The sequence below is a fragment of the Chinchilla lanigera genome, unplaced genomic scaffold (assembly GCF_000276665.1).
Source record: "Chinchilla lanigera isolate Chin_1 unplaced genomic scaffold, ChiLan1.0 scaffold00097, whole genome shotgun sequence".
NCBI lineage: Eukaryota > Metazoa > Chordata > Mammalia > Rodentia > Chinchillidae > Chinchilla > Chinchilla lanigera.
The window spans coordinates 7,167,059-7,194,679 of NW_004955498.1; the positions used below are offsets into that span (position 1 = coordinate 7,167,059).

Below are 27,621 nucleotides of genomic sequence, written 5' to 3' on the forward strand. Positions count from 1 at the left end.
CTGATGCTAGGAGAATGACTTTGGTGAGTTCGTTTGCTTCTGTCCTAAAAACCAAGGGTTTCCAAAAGCAAAGCTAAGGAGGAGCCAAAGGTGAGCGCAGTTTGCACCTTTTCTGCAAAGAGTGAAGAGCGTAATAGTGTGCACAAACTTTTTGGCTCATTGGGCGGCTCACACTCATTCTGGGGATGATGCTTGATGCTTGTGGGTTGCCTTGTGATATGACTCTAAAGAAATGGAATTGATTTTAACATGGCTTATTGATTTCAAGGACCTAGACACTTCAATAATAAAAAGAAATGAAAGCATATTGAACTTGTGGCATGGCAGAATCAGGACATTTATGGCTGGAGTTAAGCATAACTAGAGATTACTTAATTTCTACTACTCCCTAATGGTGACATAACATTGCCCTCGCTGGTATAAGGAGTTAGCAGACTGGTTCATGTTCTGGCTTTGCCATTTATTAACTACAGCCTTATATGTTATTCACCTTGAGAAGCTTTATTTCCCTTTTTTTTTCTGTAAAATGGGCATGTTGCTAGAATATACATCACTGAGTTATTGCAGGAATGAGAATGGTAATATGGAAGAGATCAGTCACATGGCAGAAACTCAGTAAATAATGGTCTCTCCCTGTTAGACATGAGATTGGTTGTTGTTCAACAGGATGAGATAGCAGTTCTTTTATGAGGGTGTTCTAATAGAGGTGAGAATGAAATTTAAAGATAATGATTGCGTCAGTTGATCAAAAGGATACCCATTGCCTACCTGCCTTTGGATATGGCTCCTAAAGTGAATTTTTCCAGCTTTAAATTATGTAAGTCTATTAAGATGGCATTTTTCAATGATTTATTTAGGTAAGGTGCTACTTTGAAAGAGATGGTTCTGTGAAATATTCAAAAGGAAGGCTTTCTTCGTAGGCAGGATCAGGATTTGTACATTTACATGGGGGATATTCATAAGTGTGCACTGTATGCAGGGTCCTGTAGCCACAAACATGCTCTTCCTCTCCGCCTTCCACCTCAAAGGAGGGCACTGGCCCGTGTGATCTGTGGCAGTAACAGCCTTTCTCAGTCTCCTTGTGATTATGAATTGCAAACTCCAGACTCTTGAACCGCAGTCTGCTTATCAGAATTGTGCTCCTTGGCTCCAGACAGAGAAAAGTTAGAGCATGCAGATCTCACCTTTGAGGAACACAGTTTCTAAGAAAGAGAATTAAAATCACAAGAGCACAATTGGCAAGCAAATTATAGTGTTATACATTCCAAATCATTTGTATAAGTGAAGGAGAAACTTGGATAGAGTTCCCAAAGGCAGAATGGCTCATGAGGGTGTTTGAGATGGTCGCATTTGTAAAGGACTCCACAGATTATAACACACTTTCTTTTCTACATTTTTTTTTTCACAAAAAAGAGCTTTTCTTCATTTTTTTTTTACATATCAACTTATCCGCATTATATATTTTTAGGCAATACACGCTACTTAAAATCTGTTACTCTGTATACAAAAATATTACAGTACTTACAAAGTGATACACAGCCAAAGAGCAACAGCTACCATGTCATTACAGCTCTAAAACAACCGAAAACCATCCGATGTATTTCATATCTGTAACCTCCCTAAGGTCTCCTAAAGTTTTTTAAGACAAATAAAGCGTCCTTACTGAGTCATGTCCTCTAGTTAGACTGCTATTATTGGCACAATAAATTCCAAGAAGGCAAAGAAGGGGGGCCGGTAAAGCTAATTAATTGGGAAGAAAATTGCAGGAAAACTAAAAAGAGAAAGCTCATTCATATATCCCAGTGAGAGTACTTCTTTAAAGTAAGGAACAATAAGCACTGTGATTAAATAGTCTTTGATGTGCTTTTAATTGTATTCTTTGTAGTGTAAAATAATTAATGTTCTCTCAAGTTATTTTATAGATTACTAGTTTGAAGCAAATGGTATTAACAGTTTAGATATTCAGAGATCACTGTAGTACAAGCACAGCTTTAATTTGTCTATGATGTTGAAAATAACAGTAGTAATTTTTTTCACCCATATAATAATGTAGATCAGATGATATCTAAAGTTTCTTCTAGGTGTAAATATTAATGACACTAGATTACTTACTGAATATAGCTAATCCACTATTCTTTTTCTACTCTTCTGAAACCAAGTGTTTTTGCTAAAAATGGTAGTTTTCAAACTATATATCACAGTTTAGAAAGACCCAAATTCAAATCTACTTTGACTAAGAGCTGAAAATAGTAATTTCCTTACAAATAAAACTGATATTCTTATTTCCTGCTAAGCATGTTCCTGGCAAAATGGAAGTATTAATTAAAATTTGGAAATGCATGAAAACCTTAAGTAACAGCTACTGAAAATAAAACTATAATTGTGTCTATTAACTTAGGAAGTCAAAGCTCAGTATTAGGAAAAGACATAATAAAAAATTAGGTAATTACTTATTTTTTGATCCTCTGCAAGGGGAAGATTTAAAAATACAACTATATTCCTCAGTATAATTTTATTACATAATTCCTAATGTTCTAGAATTTCTCTAACTTTATACTTATTTTCATATATAGCCCCAAAGTTTCATTTATCATTGCAAACACTGGTTTATTAAATAATACAGAAGTCCATGCTTTAAAAGACAGCATGAAGTTTCTCACAGAGCAATTTAAAAAAAAAAAACTTCCTATCATAGAAAGTCAACAGTTTTTGTCTTGCAACCAGTATTTCTTCAAAGAAATTGAATGGGAGCTGAGTTTACAGGTGATACCTGGGCTTTGGCCATTCTTCGAACCAATGATTCTTGTCATTTTCTCTGAATTTCTTCAGGGAAATACTTTCTGTATTTTTCCTCTTCCTCTTTTGAAGACTCTTTCAAAGATTCACAAAGCTTCACCAAAGATTGCTGTCTACCAGATTTGCATGAGTTGACAGCTTTCTTTCTCTGTAAACTCCGTGTAATTTTGGTAGCAGTCCTATGTTCTGCTATACAGTTGTGATTAAACTGAGAAAGAATCTGAGAATTTTTCAGCTTTGTAAGTGTATACGTTGAAGATCCACCTGTTTTGTTAAGGTCACTCTGAGTTTCATCTGTCATGGCTGTATGGGATAGTTGCCGAGTATTCGGTTTTTTACTGGTAACAATTTCTGTGCTAGTATGATCTGAGCTCACATTCACATCTGAACTTCTTGAAAGGACTGATTTGGAACTAGTCACATATACTGGAACATGAGAATGACTCCAAGACACGTGCACATTATTCATCTCACAATTTGAGTTCTTAGAGTACATGGTCCAATTTGTTGTTGTACCCAAAATATGTGGAGAAGTTTCTCCATCTTCATTGGTTTACGAATTTGTGAGTTATCTGTCAAGAAAGATGTCTGCACTGAAATGCTGCCTGGATTCAAATGCTTTGATTGCTCCAAGTGACTTCCTCCTTGAGACACAGTAGACATACTTTTGACTCCATGTTTGGAATTATTGATCTCAAGAGTACTCTTGTTGTCCTTTATGTCTTATTGTTGGGTCAGTCTTTCAATATCATCACATGCTTGATATAACTACATCATTTGTTTCCCAAGTAGTCTCTAACTTATGACATGTTTTAACAATTTCTTTAGCAAATAATGGATCATTCCAATCATCAAAGAAAGAGTCTAACTTTGATGCACTGGTCTGACTTGAGTTACTAACACCAGTTTCACTGACTACAGTTGCAGAACCAAAAGGGTCAGTCCTAACAGGTGTTTTAAAAAAATGCTTAAAGATGGGCTTATTTCTTTGTTCACTAGAGGATTGTGCGTTCAAAGACTCTTTTCAGAAGCATTTATATTGGAAGTAAAGTTCACGTGAATATTTTCTTTTACTTTTGTCAGGTTAGATGCAACTGCACAATCCTGAGTGTTGTCTTGAATAACAATTTCATTGAAAGATTTGTCAAATTTCATTCTGTTTCCAGTGAGTGGTAATTTGCTTGTTTTACTGTTTGAATTTGGTGAAAATCTGTATTCTTTAGCATCTATTAAGTCTTGCTTATGTGTGTTTGAAGGAAGACCCTGTAGTATTTTTGAATCTCTTAATCTGGTATCTAGACATATATTCGTTCTTGATGCACTGTTAACCTGGGCAGTTTTAGAAGGGAAAAGTTCAAGCATTTCAGTATTTTGCATAGCAAAAGGTTCATTTCCTAGGAGGCTTTCCCAATCTTCCTCAAAATCGCTGGCAGTAAATGCAACCGTGTGTTTACCGGACCCTTCCTGCTCCTCAGTTTTGAGTGTCACATATGATTTTGTCATTCTGGGAGTATCTACTTGAGGAGAAAGTGGTGCTGGGGTTTTACTTGGCAGTTTTTCGTGACCAGACTTTCATTAGTAATGATACTCTGCTTTGTCAAAGCACTTTTTTCCCCCAAAGTAGTATCACTGTTGTACAAAAAAGCATCTGATAGACCTTGGCTTAGCTGTCCACTACGTTTCTGAGTAGAACCATCAAAAATTGCATTAAAGGCTACTTCAACATTTTGGTCAACTGACTTCTGACTGCTGGCTTGATCATTTGGCCCAGACAGCGAGGTGTTTCCTTCCACTGGCTTCTTTAATGTAGCATTATCTATTTTGGAAACTATATCCCATGATGAATGCATCTGTACACAATCTTTACACTTAGGCGAAGTCTCTGTGTCTGAAATTATCTGGATAAAATCATGATCCTTCTTTGTTTGTTCTAGAATCACATCTAGTTCTTCCATACTTTTATCAAATTGTTTAGCCAGTTTCATAAGTTCTTTTGCTCAATTTTGTGTTTTTAAATTTGTGCGGCTCATTTTTCTTCTTGATTTTTCCTTTGCTACAGTGGGAGTACAAGGAATTGCAGTTTCACCAATCAGATGCCCAGCATAGAATTAGTTGTTGGTTTGCCATCCTGAGGAGCAATATGATTAACAATATGTGAAATCACATCAGTATCTGTGGTGTAAATCTGCCTTTTTCTTCCTTTATCTAACTGTTTTGTCATTGGAGAATTTTGGTCCTAAAAGATAGCATTCTGTCCAGCTGGACCATTTGGCGAACTGAAGGTACATGATAATAAATCCATTCTCAGCATTCTGGGCATTTCACACTTTTCTCAGCTGCCGCCTCCCCAGCTCGAGCCTGGAGCTGCATTCCTTAGCTGCTGCTGTTTTGGGCAGCGTGCTCTTCGGGCTGGGAGGGCCCCGGATTTTCCCTAATGACTCATTCCTAGGAGCCCCCCACCACCGGCAGCTTCATTCACATTTTGCAACGAGAAGGAAGCAAGCACTCTACAAATCAGACTCCATGTCAATGCCCACTGCCATTTTTGTCTTTTTTACTTTTTTAAGAAATTGAATTTTTATTTTTTGCACACAAAGTTTTAAAAAGTGTTTTTTCTGGCTTTACTGATAAGTGACTGAAAAAGTTGTAAAGGGATTGTGACCCCAATCTCTGTCCACCTTCCATGGCATCTCTGAAATACTAGGTACAGTAGTGAGGTTGAGATAAACCAGTTAATGTCCATCCTCTCCAAGCAGCTCTGCACCTGGGCTGGGACTCCTTCAGCAGCAGGGAGCTTGCCTAGCACGCACCTGGGTGCCCTCTTCAGCACTGCAGAGAGGAGCATAGTTCTGATGCTGTACCAGTTTATTTCTCAAGGATGGCTAAGATGCAGTTAAGCCCGAAGGAAAAGAAAATTCCTGATACTTGACCCAGGATTTTACATTTCAGGTTGCGGGGCACGGTAGTGGGTTTCCTTTACAAACCTGTAGACAAAACCTGATTTGAGTAACTTTAAATTTTATCTGTAAGAAAGAAGCTAAATCTAGTCTTCCTTTTGTCACCATCATTTAAGATTAGATCATCTCAGCTGTCAGAGAAGGAGAGACATTTAGGTTTGTGTTTGTACTGTCACGGTTTCCTGCCTCTCCTCTACCACATCTTAGTTCGGACTCCACTGATGATGAAAGGGCAGTACTCATTTGACGTCTTTTTCATATATACAGTTTCATTTACATAGCAAGCAGGGGCACATGATTTCTTGAGCCAAGAACAACTTTACATTAAAGTCATTCACCAGCACTGAGTACTTTACTAATGACTACCAAACCTTTGTGAAAGATTCCTCCGGAAACATCAAGGGCCCAGTCTCAGTGGAGCATTTTGAGATTTTACCTAAGGAGACAGACGCACTTTTCTTTGCAGAATTCAAATGTGTTTTCTTAAAAATGTACCTACACCTAGCAAAGTGTTCCTAGATCATTTTCTTTTTTTTTTTTTTTTTTGGTTTTTCTCTGGTATCGGGAACCGAACTCACGACCTTGCGCTTGCCAGGCAGGCGCTTTTGCCGCTGAGCTAAATCCCCAGCCGTTCCTAGATCATTTTCTTTCTTGGTGAAAATTAAGTGGCAGAACTGGGAGAAGGAAAGTTGTGTTAGCATGGGCCCTTACGCAGCGGTTGTTGCTGCACGTGGCTGCGAGCCCTCTGATGGGCATCATATCCTGAACCTAAATTCCTTACCTCTGTGCACAGACTGGCTAGCTGTGAAATACTGCCTGACATTTTTCTCAAATGTACATGTGCTTATTTGTAACTTTTGTATTCTAAGTTAAGTGTTTAGCATCAATATTGTCTTACACAGAGGCATGAAATGTCAGTTCACCAAAACATTTAGAAAACTATTCAATAATTCATATTCTTGATATTTAGGTTGCTGGAACTGGAGGTAAAAACAGTTGTTTCACAGTGTTTTGCACTGTTCTGAGACTCACTGCATTCTTTGCTAGCACACTGTCCCTAGACTTTCTGTGAAGGTGGAGACAGAAATGATGGTAGACCCTGCTTCACCCACAAGTCACGTGCAGCTCCCAAGCACTTGAAACGTGGCTGTTGTGCCTGAAGAACTAAATTTTATTTTTTATTTCATTCTTATTAGCTTAAAGTTGAATGCAGCCACACGTGGCTTGCGCCTGCCATGTTAGACAACACAGCAAGGTAGTCGTGTGTTATTTATCTCAGGTGTAAAGATATTCACTCTTCATAAGCCAGCATGAAAGCATTGAATTGCTTTTAAGGAATAGGTAGAATTCTCGGCTTGCCTTTTAAAATAATTGTGCTAAGTTGAGCAACTTCGAGATGAAGGATGTACAAACATTTTGACTGAATTAACTGCCAAATTGTTTATTCCTTTATTCAGTTGGCAAATAGAATATATCCACGAAGTACCTAGTAAGTCTCTCCATTGTGCTAAGTGCTTGGGATACGCGAGATTCAAGGCAGGTTCATTGCCTTCAAGAAATCCACCATGTAGAAAAGGTAGACAGCAAGTAATAATGAACTTTTGTGAAAGACAGGAGAAAGTTGAGAAAAAGTCAGAGATCACTCCCAGACCTTAGTCGTGAGTCACTGGAGGGAAAGTGGCAGTATTCGTAAAGCTAGGCAACTCTCGGGAGGAGTGGACCATGATGAGTTGAGCTATCTGTTAGAAATTCATGTTCTTGTCCTGAAAGTAGTTGAATATAAGGTTCTGCAGCATGGGGCCAAGTCTTGAGATGGACATGTGGAAGTGACCCCTTGGTGAAGCCAGGGCTACTGCATGGTCCACCAGGGCAACAATATGAAGAAAGAAAGACCTGAAAACCAAGAATAACCTTGAGACATTTAGCAGCATTTATCAGGTGAGAAAATACTCTGTTCAAGAACAAAACTGCCTTACGAATTTAGGCAAAGACTGAAAGACAATCTAAAATATATAAACAATAATCTCTGTTAGGAGTTTTAGTGAAATAATGCATGGGCATGTTTACCAGTGACTTTATATCCAAGTCACTTAATACTGAAAACCAAATCAGTAAGAAATACATATTAGACATCTTATGGTCCAATTATACACACAAATGACCAAAGTAACTCATTAACTGGCTGTTTTGTGCTGTGGAAATCAATACTGTCAAATATGATGTACTTGAAATATCCAAAATAAAATTTCTGTGTGCTTTGTGGTACTGTGGTGAGCATAGCTGCCTTCCAAAATAAAATTTTCAAGTCCTTAAATTTTCTTGCATTAGTGATGAATGATACACATAAAATAGACTTTTGCTTTGATCCTCTGATGTAGAGAAACTTTCTATCCACTGGATTAGTACTCACTTTTTGAAATGCAAAATAATTCAGCTAATCTGTTAATTTTGTCTCTTCTTAATGAACTCAGAGAGGGTGTCACAGATATCATTTTGTCATTGTCTTGCTGCTACAAGGCCTTATTTTTTACTGCATTTATCAGCAGACTCTTTTCTCACTCAGCGCATACCTGGGGCTTTTCATTCTTTGGCTTCCAAAAGAAAAACTCTGGTGGGGGAGGGGAGCTGGGAATGGAACCCAGGTCGTTTCACGTCCTAGGCAGCTTCTCTACCACTGAGCCACATCTCCAGCTATTAGAGAAATTCTTGGAAACAAGGCTTGAAAAACTGCTTTCAATGTTTAAAAAAAGATTCTCATTTATATTCTCTCTCCCTCTCCCTCCTTTTTTTCCTCTTCCCCTTTCCTCTGTCTTTTAATTTCTCTTTAATGGGTGAAAAGCTTTCAGACTCCAGTGTGCTGTGAAGCTACATTCTCACCTTGGGCACCAGAATTCTAATTTATAGAAATGAATTGTTAATGAGCCCGAGAATGGAGAGTTTCTCTAATTACAGGAAACAGAATTAATTTTGTCCTGCAGGCACTTTTTGTAATTGCAGTTGGTTTAAAAATTGAGAAAGAACATTTGCTCATATACATTGGCTTTTAAAAAAACTTGCTTTGTTCATTGCTGTTAAAATATGGCATCAAAACTGATAGCAAGCTTCATTATAATGAGGGTCCAGATGATGAACTGTGTAGGAATTTGTGCAGGAAAAGCAACACCTCGGAACTGATGGTATGTATTAGAAAAAATAAATAAGTTTTCTTATTTGAGCATTGCTTTTATTGTGGACAGAAGATGTCAATTGAAATGGCTCCTGAGACATACTTACCATCTCTCGTTCTTCTTTATAGATACCTGCAAGGAAAAATCTCTGGCATAAATCCTGCTGCTGCCGCTTTCTTTGATGTATGTACACTGAAAGCCACAGACTAAAATTGGCTGGATGCCTGTAACGTGGATGACTTAGCTAATGTGTGTTACCAACATAGAAAGGTTTTAATTTCATGAGGTAGCTCTCATGAGCAGGGTACCGTAGTTGCCATTTGGGTGACCTTTCTGATTGGGAGCCAGTAATTACCATACTTAGAGCAGTCCCTGCAGTAACTTCCAAAAAGAAGGTAAGCTCCATCCCAGACATGGCTGAAGGTCTTCTTGCCTTGTGTGAGTGTACTTTATGAGGAAAGTTCACTGGCCTGCCCGGTGTACAAGGCTAGGTGAGTAGAGCCACTAGACTGCACCCCCACATCACGGGCAGCACCCAGACTCTAAATAGCCTAGGCTGTCCCTTTCCTTTCCTTACAGCATTCAGTGCAGCACCCCCTTCTTCATCCCCCAAAGTTAGTAAAGTAGGTCCTTTAGGGATACCCATTAATGGAACTCTAAAACCTGGGCCTACCTTCAGTGATCAGAAACTCGGTTCCGAGAAGGAAAACTATCCCACTTCAAGAGAGGTATAGAGGAACAGAAGAGGCATACAGAAGGCATTACGGAGTGAAAAGGCGGCAAGACAGTCCTTCCCCTTACGTTCCACTTCATGGGTGCATGGGCCACAGCTGATCAGCGGGTTTGCCACAGTGGTAACGGCTACAGAGAGCAATGACAGCAGAGGCTTCAGAAGGTAGGGCTTTGAGTCCCAGTTCTGGCACTTACCAGTTATGTGATATGGAGGAAGTTCATTTCCTCGAAGGCCTTGGCTTGCTCATCTCTAGGATGGAGATGGTAATAATGCTACCTCCCAGAGATGGAGTAATGCCCACAGGAATCATACTAGTATATCGTCTGTATTCCTGCCATGGAGTGAAGCCTCTGTGAGAACAGGGACCGTGGCTGTCTTACTGATCAGCAACATACCCAGCATCACAAACAAGGCCTGGCACACTGTAGGCACTTGTAAATACGACGTTCATGAAGGAGTGTTCTGTGTTTATGCACATTGCTGTTTTTATTGAAATCCTCACATGTGCAGTGTGGGGTTTTCAAGGCCACTGTGGTTCTCCGGAATCCACATGGTTGAAAGCATTTGTACGTTTCTAGAGCAGTCTTTTTAGTGTTTAAGTTCTCCTGGCAAGTGGAGAATCTGTGAGCACATATTTTAAACAGGAAGCACTGATTTTGTATTGCATTTTCCAGCATTTGTTCCTTTAACAAGGTACTCCTATGCAGATATTGGGCTTTTGAACTGAGGGTGTAGCTCAGCGGTAGCATGTGTGCTTAGCATCCCCAAGACTTTGGGTTTCATCCACAGCACCACACACACACACACACACACACACAGAGAACTTTCTTTCTTCTGAGAAAATACCTCTGCATAACCTAATAGTTTGTGCAAGGAACTGTAAAACAGGTGAGAAATTAGGTAGCAAAAGGCTAAGTTGAGATAGGAGAGATCAGGGAAAAAAATCTCAAGTTAGAAGTTTAGCTAAACACAGCAAGGGATTGACTACAGATTAGGAGTTGTGGGTTTAGTACATTAGTGCATTTAAAGACAAATCAATAGAAACACTCTGAAATTAAACACAAGGATAAAATAAAGAAGAAAATAGAAAAAATACAAATTTACTTTTGGAAACTCACAACTGGCAAAATCTATATTGAATGAAGTTTCAAAATGGTGGAAGTTGGGTGCAGAGAAAATGTTTGAGTAATTACCGGAGATTGTCCACCTCTGATGAAAGCTAAAAAACTCAACAGTCCAAGGGTTTCAACCAAATACAAGCAGAAGAAATGCAGAAAAGCACACCAAGTCTGGGAGTGGGAGGTGGCAAAGTATTTATGACAGAAGAAGAACGATGCTGAAAACTAAAGAACGGTGAGGACTTCCTACCTGTCTGGCTTAGGTGTGTAAGCCCCACAGCAACCTTCGGAGGCATTTTCATTTCAGTTTTGCAGGTGGTGAATATTGGATTTCTATTGAATAACTGGCCCAAAGCCACATAGTAAATTGCAGAACCAGGATTCAAATCTGTATATGTCAGACCCCAGATAGTCATGTTTATTACTACCCTGTGAAGGAAGAATCTACTTTGAGAGCTACTTTTGATATTGTTTTAGTTTTCGGCATATTACAGTTTTGTCATATCATAGTTTCATATATTTGAACATCTTAAATGTATTTATTTTGAAGCAAATTCTGGTTCATTTTAGGTGAGCCAAGGTGGACTCATCAGTTAACAAAATAGTGAAATCTTTGTTCTAGAGTATCTTATAGTCTAGCAGTGGGAAAGATGATAAGGAAGATAAACAAATTAAGTAAAGAAAGTGTGTATTAGAAAGTGATAAGAGCTATTGGAAAAATAGAGCAAGATGAGGAGGACTGAGAGTGCGACAGGTGGGGTGTGTAGTATTCAATATGAGTGAAGACTTGAAGTGAGAAAACTATCCATGAAGAGCTCTGTGAGGAGACTCTTAAAAGGAGGAGGAGGACTGCTGGGGCTAGGGTGGAAATGTGCTCAGTGTTCAGAGGAATATCAAGGAGGGCACAGTGGCTGGGGCAGAGCAGTTGAAGCTGAGAGGGAGTATGACAGTCAGAGATGCAATTGGAAGTCAGGTTGAGTAGGGGATTGGAAGCCATTGCAGTAAATCCCCGACTTGCGAACAAGTTCCATTCCAGGAGATCATCCGTAAGTTGGATTTATTCATAATTCAAAGAAGTGAGTCTTATGCGGTGCACCTGTCAAAGTTCACAACTTGATTGTTCATAAGTTGGAGACGTACTATATACAGATTTTGGCTTGTACTCTGAATGAATGAGGTGGGCATTAGAGACTGTGCAACAGAAGAATGGCATGATGTGACCTATTTATTCAAAGAGTCACTGTGTTAACCGTGGACTATGGGAAACAAGCCAAGAATGGAATTCCCAAGAGCAAGTAGGAGGCTATCTCCCAAATCCAAGCACTGCTTGCTTGGACCAGATTAGGAACAGTGGAGACTGTGAATAGTGGTCAGATTCTAGACACGTGCTGAAGGAAGAGCTGTTGGTTTTTCTGAGATTTGATGAAGGGTTGTGAGGAGAGGATTTAGGGATGACTTTAAGGTACATAACCCGATCAGCTGGGAAGATGAACATCCCACTGAACATGTAACAACTGGAATGGAGATCTGAATTTGAGAACTATCAGTGTGGATGGTCCTACAGCTGTAGCCTGGATGAGGTCACCAAGGCAGATAGCGACAAAGACAGAGGTGTGAGCCGTGGAGCACACCTGAAGTTAGGAAATGAGCGAGAAAGGTCAGATCAGCAGGGTGACTGGTGAGGCAGGAGGTTAGGCTGGGTAAGGACAGTATTTCCAGGAGGAGGGAAAGATGAATTTGCTGGTAGTTGGGTAGGTGAACCAAAGAGAAGTGACTGTAAGAGTAGAACCTGGAAGTCACCATGAACCTTGCAGAGATAAGGAGTTCGAGGGGAATGTGGAAGGGGGCAGGGAGGTGGCGTCTTGACTGGAGTAAGCCAAAGAGAGGATGGCAGAATTGGTGGCCGAGTATAGAAACTCCTTCTGAGAAGCTCTGTTGTAAATAACATACACAGATAGCAGATGGAAAACGAGTGGGATCCAGACAGGAATTTTAAGGTCAGCATATTTTAAAAGTTTTTTATATTTTATCCAGAATTCACACATGTCCGTGTTTCATTTGATGGGGAGTCTAATGCTCCCCTTGCCCACCAAAAACAGTAAAATGTAAGGATCTCTTGACAGTAAGCTACCACAGGCATTCATTTCCAGTTCACATAACCATCAGGTCTTTGAGCCTGTGTTGGAAATCTCCCTTATGTCTAATCGCAAAGGCCATGCTTTTGTAATCCTGTAGCATACATAGTGTTCATGGAGACAGTTATGGAAGAAAAGCGAATCCAAAACACCTCTCAATATTGAAAAAGCATGTTGATTGCCTTCTAGTGCCTGTGTATGCATTTTCATTTTATCGTTTTAGCTTCTAGTTGCGTCTCGTGAAAGACTGGCTTCAGGCCTTAATCCTGATTATACTGTAAACTGGATATATCCTTTTTTCTTACAAAGTAGTTTCCTAGGTTTTTGTATCAGACCAATTACCATTACTGCATGTGATGCTGTCACTTAAGTTCACTTAAAGTCACTGAATTTATATCAGTAGGCAGAAACAAATAGATACACAAAGCAGACAGCTTAATCAACATCCAAGTACATAAATTCCTATTGAAAATCACCCACTAAACAAAGAACTAGTGATTAAATCAATAGATGGCAATGATAAAGAATGGAAGGAAGACAAGTCCTATCCTATCTCAACAAATACCACCCCATCAGAATATCCACCTAAACCCAAGATTGGCACATCTTCAGGTGTATCACTTAAAGCGTACCAAACAGTGCCCTGGGATATGAAGGCATGCAGTTTCCTGAAGTTGAAATGCTTGGATGTGACCCAGCAAGCAGGTTCCTTGTAGGAAAATGAGGGTGGATCCATGTCTCAAGCTGACTCAACAGAACACAACACAACACAACGAAATATTTTGGCAGAGATGTGAAATATTTCACTGCTAGGCCAAGTACTTAAGTTTCATATGAACAGTGGTTCACAGACTGCAAAAATGACCCAGTTTTTAAGGAACTAGAACTGGGTCATTTAGCAGGGAGACAACATACAGATCATCCCCAATTTACCATGGTTCACTTACAAATATTTGATTTTATCATGGTGTGAAAGTGATAAATATGCCTGAAAAGAATCCTTTCTATTTTCAGTTTGGGCTCTTTCCTTGGCTAGGGGTATGCTGCTGTTAAGATACTATATTAAGTGCTGGGCAGGGGCAGGGACCATGGTCATGAGGGTAAAACAAAGACTTTACAGCAAAGCTGGGGCATCTGGTACGGTAAATCTATTAAGTGCATTTTCCACTTAAGATGGGGTCACATCAGTGTAATCATATTAAATCGAAAATACCATAATTTGAGGAGCATCTTTGTTTGGTTCAAAGCAGCCAGTGGTTTAATTAAAAGTGGCCATGCTTAGGAAAAGAGCACCAGGCATTACATCAGTGGATTCTTTCTCTGTGAGTGCTTCTAACTTTCTGTATGACCTTGCCCTTAGAAATGCTCAGGAAGCGATTAGCTTCTGCTGCTGTAATACAATAGTTTTACTAGTAATACTTCCAACCCCAGCTGCCTAAAAACCATGGAGCGGTCAGTAAGCAGTTCCTGGTTTCCCATCCATTGTTCTAAGTCTGGGCTTCTGGACCTCCGGAAAAGTGGTCCTGTCAGCAGAGATGCAGTCCGCAGCTCCTGACCCACTCTTCCTTGAAGTAGGGGTTTGGGTCGAATGATAGCAGTGGAAGATGAGGGGACTGCCAGCGTTCACTGTGACCAAGACCGCCTCCACCAGCACCACCGAAAGGCATACTTACTTTTGGCAGGGGCTTTGATTTGTAATCGTTTTAAACTCTTGTGCTTTCAGCACACACATATACTGTGTTCCTCTTCCTGAGTTTGGCGATGTATACCTTCTCGAATCCATAAACTCTACTTGCTTTTTTCTTCTAGCAGTATTCTTCAGGGACATGTTCAATGATTTTTGTTAGGTTTTCAGGGATTTTTGGGTTTGTATTGTTTTTCTGAGAAAGGGTCTTGTGAAGTAACCCAGGCTGGCCTCAAACTCACAATGATCCTCCTGCCTCCGCCTCCTAAATGTTGAGGTGACAGGCGTGTGCCACCACCACACCCACCTAGGTTTTCACTTGAAGCAATGTTAGAAATCATGATATGAAATGTGTCAAAATTCATGTTGTACCTATGTTTTCTATTGTAGTTCTTTCTCCAAATACATTGTTTTTTTTTGGTTTTTCTCCGGTACCAGGAACCGAACTCACGACCTTGCGCTTGCCAGGCAGGCGCTTTGCCGCTGAGCTAAATCCCCAGCCCTCTCCAAATACATTGTAATCTCTTTCTCTTTTGAAAATTCATAGGATCAAGTTGCCCAAGAAAAAGATGAGCCAGAAGAATTTCGCCCAGGTGACTTCGATGACTGCAGTTCATCTGTCACCAGCATATCATCCTCGGAAGTCATACCAGAGTCATTAAGTAGGTGTACTGAGGCATTTGACTGGGACTATCAAAAGCAAAATGATGACCTCCAGGGTAGTTACGATTTTCAAATGAAGATAATGCTCTGTTTCTAATGGTGTGAAATCACAGGAGTGAATTCAGGCTTTCTTCATTTTCTGTACATTTTTTGAGATAATGATTTGAGAGCAAGAAAAATGAATATATATCATCCTGAGTTCAAGTGCTTTGGAGTGGTGCTATTCTCTTTCATTTAGTTTTAATCTTCCAAAGATGGGTGGTGGATCTCTTTTTCAAACTCATGCGGTCTTTTCTGCTGTGACACAGTAATGGCATTCCAAAAAAACCTCTTCTCATTAAATTTTAATGGGGGTGGAGGGGGAAAAATAGTGATTCTTTTTATAAGTAGAAGACATTTTACAACTACAGTTGCATAAAATTGACAAATGTTAATGATAAATGTGTAATGCGTATTATGACCCCTAATTAGTTGAATCAGTATGCCACGTATTTTGTAACATGGAATCTCCATATATTGAAGATTGAGGTATTAGCCTCAATTTTGATCTTATATTTTATTCTGTTTTGTTTTTTAAATTTTTCACAGGTTTTAAACACAGTTTTAATGCTTCCGTGTCTTAAGTACTCATAGTTAACAGCCCTTCGATTATTGCTGTCAGTCTCAGAGCTTTGTTCCAGAAAAATCCTTTGAAGACAACAGGAGTGGGGAAAGCCTATGAATTTATAACTGATTTCTAAAACTTGTAAGAGTAGTGATTGCTTTAAGCCTATTTATCTGGACTTCCTAATTGATTTCCTGTAGCTAATTCATATTTATTATTGTTAAACTTACAATAGACAAATCCATATAACCTTCCACAACTGACTTTTCTAATGAAAGTGGGCATATTAAGATGCCTAGCAACAAATGGCCTGTGTAGTCAAAACCGAGTAGCTCCCAGATTCTTTGCTGTCATTTACAAGGGGTGATTGAAATATACATGAATATTTACATTTTTAAAGTCTATTACACAGCACATTGCCATTAATTCTCCTCAGAATATTCTTCTGCCAGTGAAACACCTTATTCATCATTTTTGCCCCTTTCTGAAGCAGGCCTGGAGTCCTCTTTTGTGTCTTTATGAGGTATGGTCAAAAATCCAGTGAATGCTGCTGCCAAGTGCCGTCCAGTGGGAAGGCGGGCTTGTAAAAATCATTGTCATGTGTCCCCATCCATCTTGTCAAATCCTGCACTGTGTGACTTTTGGCTTGTCCTCAGTGTCAAAATGATCATGAAAGGTAAAAAGTTTGAATTATTCAGGACATCAAGGAAGTCCCAGTAGCACAACTAAAGCCACAGAAGAGGACTTCCAGAACTGCTTCAGAAAGTGATGCTGTTTGATTCTGTGTTCATTTGGAATCAGGGAATTGTAAATATACTACTAAGATACAAAACTGATTTGGAAAGTGGTCGATAGTGATAAATGAGTTAAGTAGAAGAGTTTGGCCAAGGGTCATCTATTGGAAGCATCCAGACTAGAATTTTCCAAAATACTGTGGTGCCTTGGCTCAAGAACTTAATTCGTTCCACCATTATGGGGAAGATGGCCCCATTCCTGATTGTGAAGGGAAGGTGGCCAGGATCCTGTTCATCACCTGATGTGGAGTTTGAGAACGGAAGCAAAATTTTACTGAGCACTTCTGTTCGAGAACCGAATTGTTGGTGAACAGAAGTATTCTTGAACTGAGACATTACTGTACTCTAAATAGTCATCCAAAACTTAGGCCATGATCGAAGGGCAGTTTGCTCATGTCCACAGCATCATAGTAAAGTATGCAATCCTAGGGTGTAAAATTTCAGTGTGAGGTGTCCAGATGTGTACTTACTGAGTCCACTGCCCATCCCCAGACAAGGTGCTTAAGCTTCGGACGACTCACAAGTAAACATGGCAAGCCAATTGGTTAATATTAAATCCTGCTGAGAGCCACTTTGTGGTGGTCTCCAACAATGGCAAGCAGAAAGTAGCAAAGCAAGCAAGGGAGCAGATAAGCTTCTTTCTGTTCCTTATATCACTCACACTCTTAATTGTAGCATTGCATCATGAATCAATCCCAGTGTCACACACACTAGATCCAGCCACCTCTGAAAAGCCCCACCTATGACTGCAGGAGGCTTTGGGGTGACATCTGGACACAGCCCTAACAGCACCTTTAGAAAAAACAACACAGCTGTGATGCAGCCGCCTCAGTGCTTGGCATGGTCTTCTCATTCCCCAGGATGTCAGCTTGATCACTTGGCAAAGGTGGTATCTGCTATGTGTCTTTATTGTCAAGTTACTCTTGTCCCCTTTGTACTTACTAAACATTTAAGGGCAGCTATACTGAGAACATGCACATATCCTGTGTCTGCTTGGGCAGACAATTATGCTCCATTTTAGCATAATCGGTAGGACTCACTTGTCGCAATTAGTGCTGTGACATTCTAAGGCTTGTTTCTATTGCCTTCATTCCTTGTATTTTTTTTTTTTTACTAGAATACTGTACGAAAATGTTCCTTTCCCCTCTGTCTTTCATTTGCTCATTTACTCATTCATTTATATCAGCATGGTTTTATGTGTATTCTTCTTTATTATTTAGCTTGTACTCCAGTGTCATCACTTTTTTTTTTCCAGATTGTTCCTCCTTTGTCTAGTGGGGGCTCTTTTTGACTGACTCCCTTGTCTTATCATCAGTCCTGTATCTTTTCTTCCTCTCTTCGTTTTATAAGTTGTTTGAGGTCACTGCATTCAGCCTCTTCTCTAAGGAACCTTAGGTTCTTTTGGAAAACAGTAATTACAGATGAAGGCCTGAGTCCCCAGTGTTCTCATTGCTATAGGTGTGTCACTGCAGCTGTCCCCATCTCAGCAGATAGAGCTAGGAAAGACACGAATGCATGCTAACCCACCCAAGTGCATACCCCTCTCTACTTGTTAAAAATAGCAGGAATTTACTGGTACCTCCTACTCTAATCTAGCACTACAGGATTCATTCTAACCTTTTCTTTATGCTTGTTTGCAATAGCTATGTTTGACAGTGAGAAATCTAATCCTCATTACCTGCAATATATTTATGGATTGTCAGTGCATAAATGTATGGAAAGTAGCTTCACAATTGATAACCCATAGCCTTGCAAGAAACAAGTTTACCATCTGGAGCTAATATGTGCGTGCAGTTGTTTTTATCTTTAGCCTTACGGCATCCAGACACATCACAGATTCCAAGTTCCATAGTCCTCGCCCTTCGCAGGGTGGATGTTACTTCTTTGTAATGCAGTTATATTTATTTGTTGTTTGTCACAATCTTTAGTCTGATCTCAATTTCCCACATCCTGATCTATTTATTTTAAACTCTGTATACAGCACAATTCACTCTGTAGGGTGTGCAGTTCTGTGGGTGTTGACAGAAGCAAAGCATCATGTATTAGCCCCGCTGCACCAAAGGCCACAGCTCCATCATCCCCCAACCCCTTTGTGCTCCTTCTCCATATCCAACCTTTGTGCACCATCACCTGACAACTACTAATCTGTGTTTCATCTCTTTACCTTTCCTTTTCCCAAATGTTCTCTAAATGGATTTGTACAATGTCTAGTCTTTTTTCCCAATTCTGAGGATCAAATCCCGGGTCTCACACATGCTAGCCAAGCACAGTACCACTGAGCTACATCCATTCACAGCCTGGAGGATGTCTCAGCTTTTTGATGTAGCTTCTTTCACCTAGCAAAATGCAATGGAGATTTCAACCACGTTGCACAAATCAATGGTTCATTCTTTTATTGCTGAGTAGCACTGTATTTTATGAAGATACTATCTGTAGGACATTTGAGTTGTTTCCAAGTTTAGTGTGATTATGAATCAAGTCTCTATTAGCATTAATGTAGACATTTTGTGTCAGTATGTTTTCATTTCACTTGGGTAAATTCCTGGCCATATGACCACTGGGTCATACAGGAAGGGTATATATTTTAGAAATTGCTGGACTGTTTTCCAAAATGACTCCATGACTTTTAACATTCTCTATGGTGCTTTTCAGGGCTGTTAAAGCGAAGTCATGTCACAACACCTCCCTGAGCACTTTGTGTACTTCTGAGGTCAAACATTCTGGGGACCCCAGTTGTTCAGAAGTGAATAGGTTTATTTTCGTTTGATCCGTTGAATGGCTTCACCAAGGCAAATGAATTTTAGAATGAAATGACACTAACACCTGGGAGGGGGTTCAGGCACCAGCATAAGTTGGGAGTTGGGCAGAGGCAAGTTCAAATGTGCCCTCCTTTTTCTTCATTTTCAAATGTGAATGACTTTTGAAATAATGTTCTGAATGGTTCCTGGTACCTGGCAATCTCTCCTTAATGGGAAATACAGCTGTACTGTCTTAGTATACAGTCTCTTTGATAACATTAGAACTTCTGCTGTCTTAGTTATGAACTCCAATGTGATTTCCTCCTCAGCTACAACATTTCATGCCTTTGCACTTGAAAGCATGATGGATCCGAAGAGATGCCAGGATCCAGTTGACATAGAGTTCCCAGTGGATTGCAGCTCCCTAGAGGAATACCAGGATTCGATGAAATGGGAGATTCCCACAGTGCCGGAGGTCCTGATGACAACAGTGAAACAGGACATCCTGGAAGATCCAGAGACGCAGGAGGTCCTGATCAAGCCAGTGGTTCAGGAGGACCTCCCCTCTTCTCGTATAGTTACAAGCCACAGTGCTCAGGTACTTCTGCAATCTTTTCCACATACACGTTGGGGACTGTAATCTTGCAAATCCCTGAAGTGTCCCTCATGTGCCCAGGTTTCTTTATTTTTAAAAAACTGAATCACTGTTTCTGCTATAATGAATTTTCACATGCAGCTGAGAACATAGTGGGCCCTTGCAAACAGAAAGATTAGAGGTTTTCTAAGTGAGACCAAACCCCCGTTCTCTTCTTCATGTGAACTACCTAAGGACATTTGATGCCTCCGAAAAAGTTTGACCCAAATAGGAAGCTCAACTGCACTGAAAATGCATGGTGTTTAGTGCCCGCTCATCATCTCCTATGAGGGGCTGCTAAACACCTCAAGGGAAGGCGGCTTCCCTGTTCATCCATGCCGGCCCCTCCAATATACACCACAAACAAGGCTTACCCATGGAGTTTGTAGTAGGTTAAAATACAGAACAATTCCATGTTGGATACATGCAGCCTGCAAGTGTTAACACTAATGTGTGGCCCAAAGCCTAATCCAAATGGGCGGGTTAACTACTCTGCATCTCCTCTGCTTCTGAATATGTGTACTCAGTCACACACTTGGACAGTCACCTTCATGTTAGCACCGTTCAAACCAAGGTTGGGAGCCAAGGAAGGGAACTGACGGTTGCTTATGCGGAATTGCGTGCATCAGTTGCTCAGCCAGAGATGAGCTCAGCCACTCTATGTCTAATGCCCAGAGCAACCTCATCTGATGAAAAGAACTGAGGGCTAGGAGACATTGTTGGAGTTTGGCCCCAGGAGTTTGTCCAAACTAACCCTCAGTTTCTCCGTCTGTTGGTGTGTGTGTTTGTGTGCTTGTGTGTGTGAGAGAGAGGCTGGGGATTGAACCCAACGTTCACTGCGCTAATCCACAACTCTTATTTTTTTTTTAAATCTTTAGACAGGGTCTTGCTAAGTAGCCCAGGCTGGCCTTGAAATTGTCATGAGCCAGCTAGGAATACAAGTGTGTGTGCCACCACGCCCAGTAGTTTCCCCATCATGAAACGACCTTGCCTTGGATTGTGGACCGCTATGGAAGTTCCTTGAACTATGTAAAAGGACATTTCTGTGGGAACCCATTCTGTCCTCGTTCGTGTCTTTATTGTGCTCAGGAGTTGTGACTTCCTTTTCACCACTCACAACTGTTCTCCTCTGTTGGATGGATTTGTAATTAAACTTCCAGCATAGACTTTGTTTAAAATTGTCAAAATAACCAGGAATAAATGCCGTCTGCCTGTGTGTGTGATAATGCTATTGGGCTATTTCTGGTGCCAGGTTGTGGCCACCTGGAGTGTACTCTGAAGGGGAGACCTGGCTGGGGAAGGGGCTGATACTAGTGTGTAGTCAGCAGGTAACGACACTTGAGAAGTGAGAAACGGAAAGGGGCAGGTCAGTTTTATCCAAATTCTTGACGTGTCATTGTGCTTATGGCAGGGAAGATGTGCTTCAAGAAGACCAAACTAGGGCTGCAAATAGAAGCTGCAAAGCAGACCCCTTTCAGATGCCTTCCAGTATACCTCGTGGCATGACTGGCTCTGCCCAGCTGAGCCAGGTCACCTCAACCAGGAGCCAGCTTCTCCTCTTCTGGGGAAGGCCTAGAGCCCGGGCTTAGTAGCTCACTTTCCAAGGACAGCAGAGACCGTTCCTTCCTATAAAGTTGGTTTCTTCTAGTCTTGAAGAGAGACGGGGTGGGGGAAAGGGAGAGAGAAAGGCTCTAATCAGTGCTCGATTTCCGGTGAGAAGAGATATATAGTATGTAGCAAAAGAAAGGGAAAGCAGGTGGACAATTCTCAAACTTTTTCCTGGGTTGTGTTTGCAATATATAATAATTACATTCATCACAGGGCATTGGTGCATATGGTGTCTTCATCTTTTTTCCTTCCATTTCCCCTCCCCTCCCTCTTGTCTATTCCCATCCCCAGATTCCCTCCCCATCTTCACAACGTTTATCTCCTTATTCCCTTTTTGCTATTTTTATTTTGCTCTTTAAATTATTTATGCTTTCGGTTTCTCATATAAGAGAAGCCATGTGCTATTTAAGCTTCTGTTTCTGATTTATTTCACCTAGTATTACGAACTCAAGGTGCATCCATTCTCCTATAGAACACTCAAAGTTATCTTTATGGCGAAGTAGCACTCCACTGTGTGTAAATACCACGGCATTTCTTTATCCAATCGTCTGTTGATGGCCATACGAGCTGCTTCCATGACTTAGCTATGACCAGTTGTGCTGCTAAAAACATGTAATTTTAATCCAAATAAGAAAACTCATAACTCATATGGTGTTCTCTCTCCCTTCCCCTCTCTCCCTCCCTCTCGCTCTCATCCCCCCTTTACTGCGTACTAATATTAATCATAAAGAGCTAAACGGCACTGAAGGACCACTGTGTGCTATCACACTCTTTATTTTTGGTCTCTAGAATGCGCATGTGCATGTAATTTTTCCCCATTATTAGCACTGTATGTTTTTTGTGTATCAAGACTGTGGTTCTCCCTTGTTTGTGTACAGAGAGCCCAGCACAGTTCAGGGCAATCAGAGGTTGTTTCCAGGCCCTGCGTACAACCTTGACAGTTCTTTTCTAAGAATCCCACCTATTTTTTGTCCACTTCAGCCAGGAAAATCGTACTCACATTCAGCTGTGAAGTCACATCTGCTTTCTTCATTTCTCAGAGGTGTCCTTTCCTTCTGCTCTCTTCTGCCTTGGGTCACTTGAGGTCCTCCGTTTCTGGACCTTTAATGACCCCCATACAGCCTTCTTGCTAGCTTTTCACTGACCCCAGGCTCAGGGAGTAGCTAGGAGAGGGGACTCAGGAGCAGGTTGACCTCCGAAAGCAGCAGAGTGCACTGGAAATGAAAAAGGAGCAGCTTCTGGCGATGCAGGACTTTAGCTTTCAGGTCAGAGGGAGGAGGAGAGAGGGACCTTGGCACCCCTCGAGGGGTTAGGGTCATCTAGAGCAGCTTTCAGCAAGGCAGTGCAGTTTTACCCTGTGGCCAGTCCTTGGTGGTGGCCGGAGCAGCTCATACGCAGCCCGGTTTCCTGTGGGTAGTCCTGCTCCAGGCTCAGTTCGGCTGGTGTCCTGAGAGAGGGAGCGGGCCGGCAATAAACCCTGTGCGATACTGTGTCCTGACAGGTGCAGCAGACCGCATCACGCCACATCATCAACAGTCCCGACTCCTGGGTTGTGGAGGAAACACCCAGGAAACAATCCCACAAGAAAGTGAAATGCTTCCCCTCAGATGGCAGGGAGTCCAAACGCTTCTGCACTCACCCTCAACTTGGTGCATTCACTCAGGGGCTTGAGAACTCTTCGAACACCTCCACCCAGGTATGGAGGGCAGTTGGAACTGGGTGACTGAGAGATGTGACTTGTGTATGGGCTCAGACTCACCTATGGTGGCCCTGACAGCCCAGTAGGCTGCAATTCATTTGCTCAGAAGAGTGGAGAGTCCAAACACATGCTAGCCCGTGTAACATGCCTGTACCTGTGCACCAAGGCACGAGCGTGGTGGCAGCGAGTGCCCTCAAAAGCAGCAGAGGCAGGCAGTGTAGTAGCCCAGAGGCAGAACGCCTGCTGCCTTCTGCTCCTGGAGAACGGCACAGGAGGGAGTGGTAAATACCTTTCTGGGAGGCTCTTTGATATCTTGTCTTTGATGCCACAGTACCTGCAGGAGCTGAGGCTGCAGATGCAGCAGAAGGAGGAGCTGCAGATGCAGCAGATGGAGAATCCAAAGATGCAGCAGAAGAAAAAGCCAAAGAACAAGCAATGGGAGGAGCTGCAAATGCAGCTGAAAGAAGAGCCACAGATGCAGCAGAAGGAAGAGCCGCAGATGCAGCCCCAGATACTGCAGAAGCAGCTGCCTGACAACCAGAAGAGACGGAAGAAGCAACTGAAAAAACAGGTACAGGAGCAGCTGCAGCAGCAGAATGGTGTAATCGTGGGGAGCCGGAGGGCACAGACGCGTGTAAAGCCAGCCTGGCACACCTACGCCTCTTCACAGTAACCCTGTTGTATCTGCAGGGCGAGTTCCGTGGCTCAACTCTTCACATGAGACCTGAACGATTCTTTGGCGGCAATGAAGATAAAGACTCTGAGAACCGGGGAAGTGAGAGTCCCAGGTAAGGAGTGTAGGGAACAGGGAGAGGGGCTGGCATCCCTGCTTTCCCCTCATGGCTGGACAGCATACCTGAGATCATGGATGAATGACGTGGCCATGGGCGGCCAACAGACCTCTCATGAACAGCAGCTCTCTGTCAGCTCCTCTTTCCCTGTGGCTATGGCCATCCTGCCTCTGTATGTATAGCATCTGACTGTGCATCCATACGTGCATATCGAATGGTAGCTTCCCAACACTGCCTCTCAAAGCTCTTTGGGCCTTACTGTAGAGCCTGAGCGCCATGTTTCCCGCCTGAGTTGGGTGTCTGAAGAGTCTGGGATGGGACTCTGAAATCTGTATCAATCCCAAGATCCTCCTGGCTTTGGGCCATGGTGAGAGCATGGGATTTGAAGTTAGGAAATCAGCCTTTTGGTCTCTGCTCAGTCACCAGTGATTCTGAGGCAGGTGAGCTGGCTTGCACGGGCCACGGCGAGCGCAGTCACGGTGGAAGCAGCACCATTCGTGCCATAGAAATAAAGCCAACAAACCAAAAAACAAAACAAAGGAAAACAACAACAAAACCAGAAAGAAAAAACCAGCGAGACAAGCAGGGGTGATCCCTCTCAGCATCTGCACTTGGTATACTTACACCAAAAGCAGTGTGCCTCACGTGCCTCCTGATGGCCAGTACTCTGAGGCCTGTGTCATTGCATCAGCTTTCTTCTTTTGCAGCATTTGTCTTGTGGAGCAACAGGGGGCCGCTTTGGCACATAGCTCTAAGTCAGTTTCCATTCACCGCTTATTGCAATCGCCTGACCGTCCTCTGCCCGACTTCAACACAGAGGACATCATACAAGTGTGGCTTGAGCCACCAGAATCACAGGGGGACTTCGTAGAGTTCGACAGTTGGAATGCCAGTGATAGCAGCTCCTCTCAGGAGCAGGACTCCCAGAAGCAGGTATGCTATTGCCTTCTCCTTTGCCCTCCAGCCCGGTCCAGGAGGGATTCAATGTCTTCCCCTAATGCACACACTCTAGGAATGTGCTCTGTGTGTGCATCCGAGAGCTCAGTGCACAGGAGAGTAATGGCTCATGACAGTGACACTCACTGATCAGCATAACCGCTCTCTGCAGGTCTCTGGAAAAGTGGGCTGCCACAGTGGAGCTCAGCAGAATCTGACTTTGGAACTGCTCTTGAGAATGTGCTCCCTGGGCAGAGTGAGCCAGGCATTGTTTATAATGCTGATCTCGTTGCCCAAGCCTAGACCCCATTCTGCCTTTGTGGATCTTTGGGTCTGCTACAAAATCTAGAGCCTACTGTGGGTATATTCCCTCCAATTAGAGACAAGCAGCCAGCAGACAGACACCGAAGATCCCTCTGTTGAGTGTGCTTAGTGTTCGTCTCCAGGGCCCTTGTATTAGGCAGGACAGCACCTTGGAGGCCCCTGTAGTGGCCAGTTTGCCGTACGGGAGTTGGTCCAGATGACAATTACGTAGAGGGGGTTTGCTCCCAGCAGTCTCCACACAGGCGCTGTAGGGACCACACACATTCCATCTGACGGACAAGCATCACTTACAAAAGTTGTTTTCATCTGGCATTAGAAATTTTAAAATAGCATACCCCCCCAAAAAAACCTCCAACAAAACAAAGCCATACAAACAGTGAGCTAAAGGAAAATGAGAGTTTAGACAGTTCAAACAGCTAAAAGTATGATTGCTTTCCCATGCACACCTTCACCTGCTGGACGACCAGACTGGCAGCAAGTGGGTCCTTTTGAGCAACTAAGCACAGAAAGAGGCCAGAAGGTTGAATGAGTCCAGTGGCTCCATTGCCAAACCACACTGGGGCAGGACCCTCCCCTGTGCCTGGTTTTAAGATGCTGACCGTAGTAGATGGGGCCCTGGGGTCAGAGTGGGTGCAGAGCTGTGCAGGTAGCTGGGAGAAGCTGAGAAAGTGGGATGCCAGAAGCTGTTCGCTTGGCCAAAAGCAGTAGAGTGATCCCAGGCAGGGTAGCGTGGGAGCATGAGGTCTTCACTGTGAGGACAGCCAACCCTGCCTCATTCCCACCTCCCACAGCCCAGCGCTCCTCCTGCTCCCTCTGTCATCCCCTTCACTCCTTTGAGCGCTGTTCGTTCGAGCCCTACCTCATGTCTAAACAGAGCCCCGGGATCCCTGCTGCTCAGACAGAAAAGAGCCCCACAACCACCTGTTGTGACACTGTCATTCTCTTCTGCACCTCAGTGTGGCCCGGACCTCTCCTTCTGTCTCTTTGTTCAGATGGGTCGAATAGCTCCAAATCAGGGTCAGCGTGGAAGCCACACTCCAGAGCCCCAGGCTGTGGGCTGCGACTGCAGCTGCAGAGATGGGGCGGCGGGGGGCCAGACACAGCCAGGAGCTGTAAGGCAGCTTTGGAAAAGTGGAGGTCCGCTGCTGCTGGTGCTCAGAGAGAAGAGGGGAGGAGCCTATCTTCCAGCTCCCTTCTCTCCCAGCACCTTGCAGGCTCAGGTTGCAAGAGGGACCTCTCAGCTCCTTGCAGACTTGGACAAAAGAGATCCTCCCACTATGCCTAAGGGGCCCTGGGAACTACCGCAAAGGATTTCACCTGGTCCTCTCTTTTCCTGGCAGGTGGAAGCACAAGAGGCCCAGGCCTCTGCTACAGTTGGGCCTGAAAGGAGACGCTTCATTCCTGTGGGGGAGTATAACTGGGATTATCTGCTGCGCCAGCAGAACCATCGCCCCCAGCCATGAGAGGAAGATGGGGGAAGAGGCAGATCTGCGGATTTGCCTGGGCAGGGGACCCCACAAGAGCCACGGAGTCCCCTGGGGTAGGGGTGGGGGGAGCGAACATTTCCTTTTCCCCTGGGAAGTTGTACTTGTTTGTTAAGCATAGCCTGTTTATTGGAAATTACGCTGCAGAAGCAACCTTTAATGCCTAATCTGCTAACTGCTGCCCCTTGCCTGCCATGCCCAGCTTTACCTACAGACTTTCCACCATGGGCAGGCTGGCTGAAGCGTTTTCAAATTGAAATGCCATTTTTATGCCAAAAATCGCTGGAGTAGCTGGCATTCTAGTAAGAAGCTGCTCAGCGTTAGCAGTAGGAAAGCCCAGCGGGAATAGGACTCTAGCCGTGCCAACTTAGAATCTCAACAAAGGTACTTGGGAGCTGAGATCATTCTAGTTTCATTGCTTAATAAACATTTTCATTTCCTACAACTCCGTCTGAATTTATGACTGACTTTTAGATCCCAGGAATGCTATTGACTTAGCTGAGAGTGCCAGGGTGCCCGTGACAGGCTTATTTCTTGGAGCTGGGCACCTTGCAGGGGACCCGCACCCCTTGGCCTCTCGGCCGCACCGTGCCAAACGTACAGAGGCCAGGGGCTGCTGCCTTGCGGTGTAGCTCGGGTGTCCTGGCCCCGTTTCGGACCCCATGGGCAGGCCCGTGTTTCCCGTGTCACCTCTGAGTGAACCTTGCTACCCTCTCCCTTTGCATATGAGTTCAGTCTCTCCTCTCCGGAGAGTTT

The 27,621-nt window shown here is 42.8% G+C and overlaps 1 protein-coding gene and 1 pseudogene across 1 annotated transcript in view; one reads left to right on the forward strand and one right to left on the reverse strand.

Moving 5' to 3' along the window:
- Positions 1-27,301, forward strand: part of Pasd1 (PAS domain containing 1) — a 66,382-nt gene extending 39,081 nt beyond the window's left edge. Inside the window, exons 8-15 of the mRNA XM_013505536.1 lie at positions 9,049-9,103; positions 15,138-15,252; positions 19,719-19,987; positions 23,133-23,327; positions 23,662-23,901; positions 24,021-24,118; positions 24,829-25,054; positions 26,722-27,301. Of these exons, the coding sequence (XP_013360990.1) occupies positions 9,049-9,103; positions 15,138-15,252; positions 19,719-19,987; positions 23,133-23,327; positions 23,662-23,901; positions 24,021-24,118; positions 24,829-25,054; positions 26,722-26,844 (1,321 nt within the window). The 3' untranslated portion in view covers positions 26,845-27,301. The remainder of the gene's footprint in view (positions 1-9,048; positions 9,104-15,137; positions 15,253-19,718; positions 19,988-23,132; positions 23,328-23,661; positions 23,902-24,020; positions 24,119-24,828; positions 25,055-26,721) is intronic.
- On the reverse strand, positions 2,732-5,116 carry LOC102014803 (annotated as a pseudogene).
- Positions 27,302-27,621: the final 320 nt, after the last annotated feature.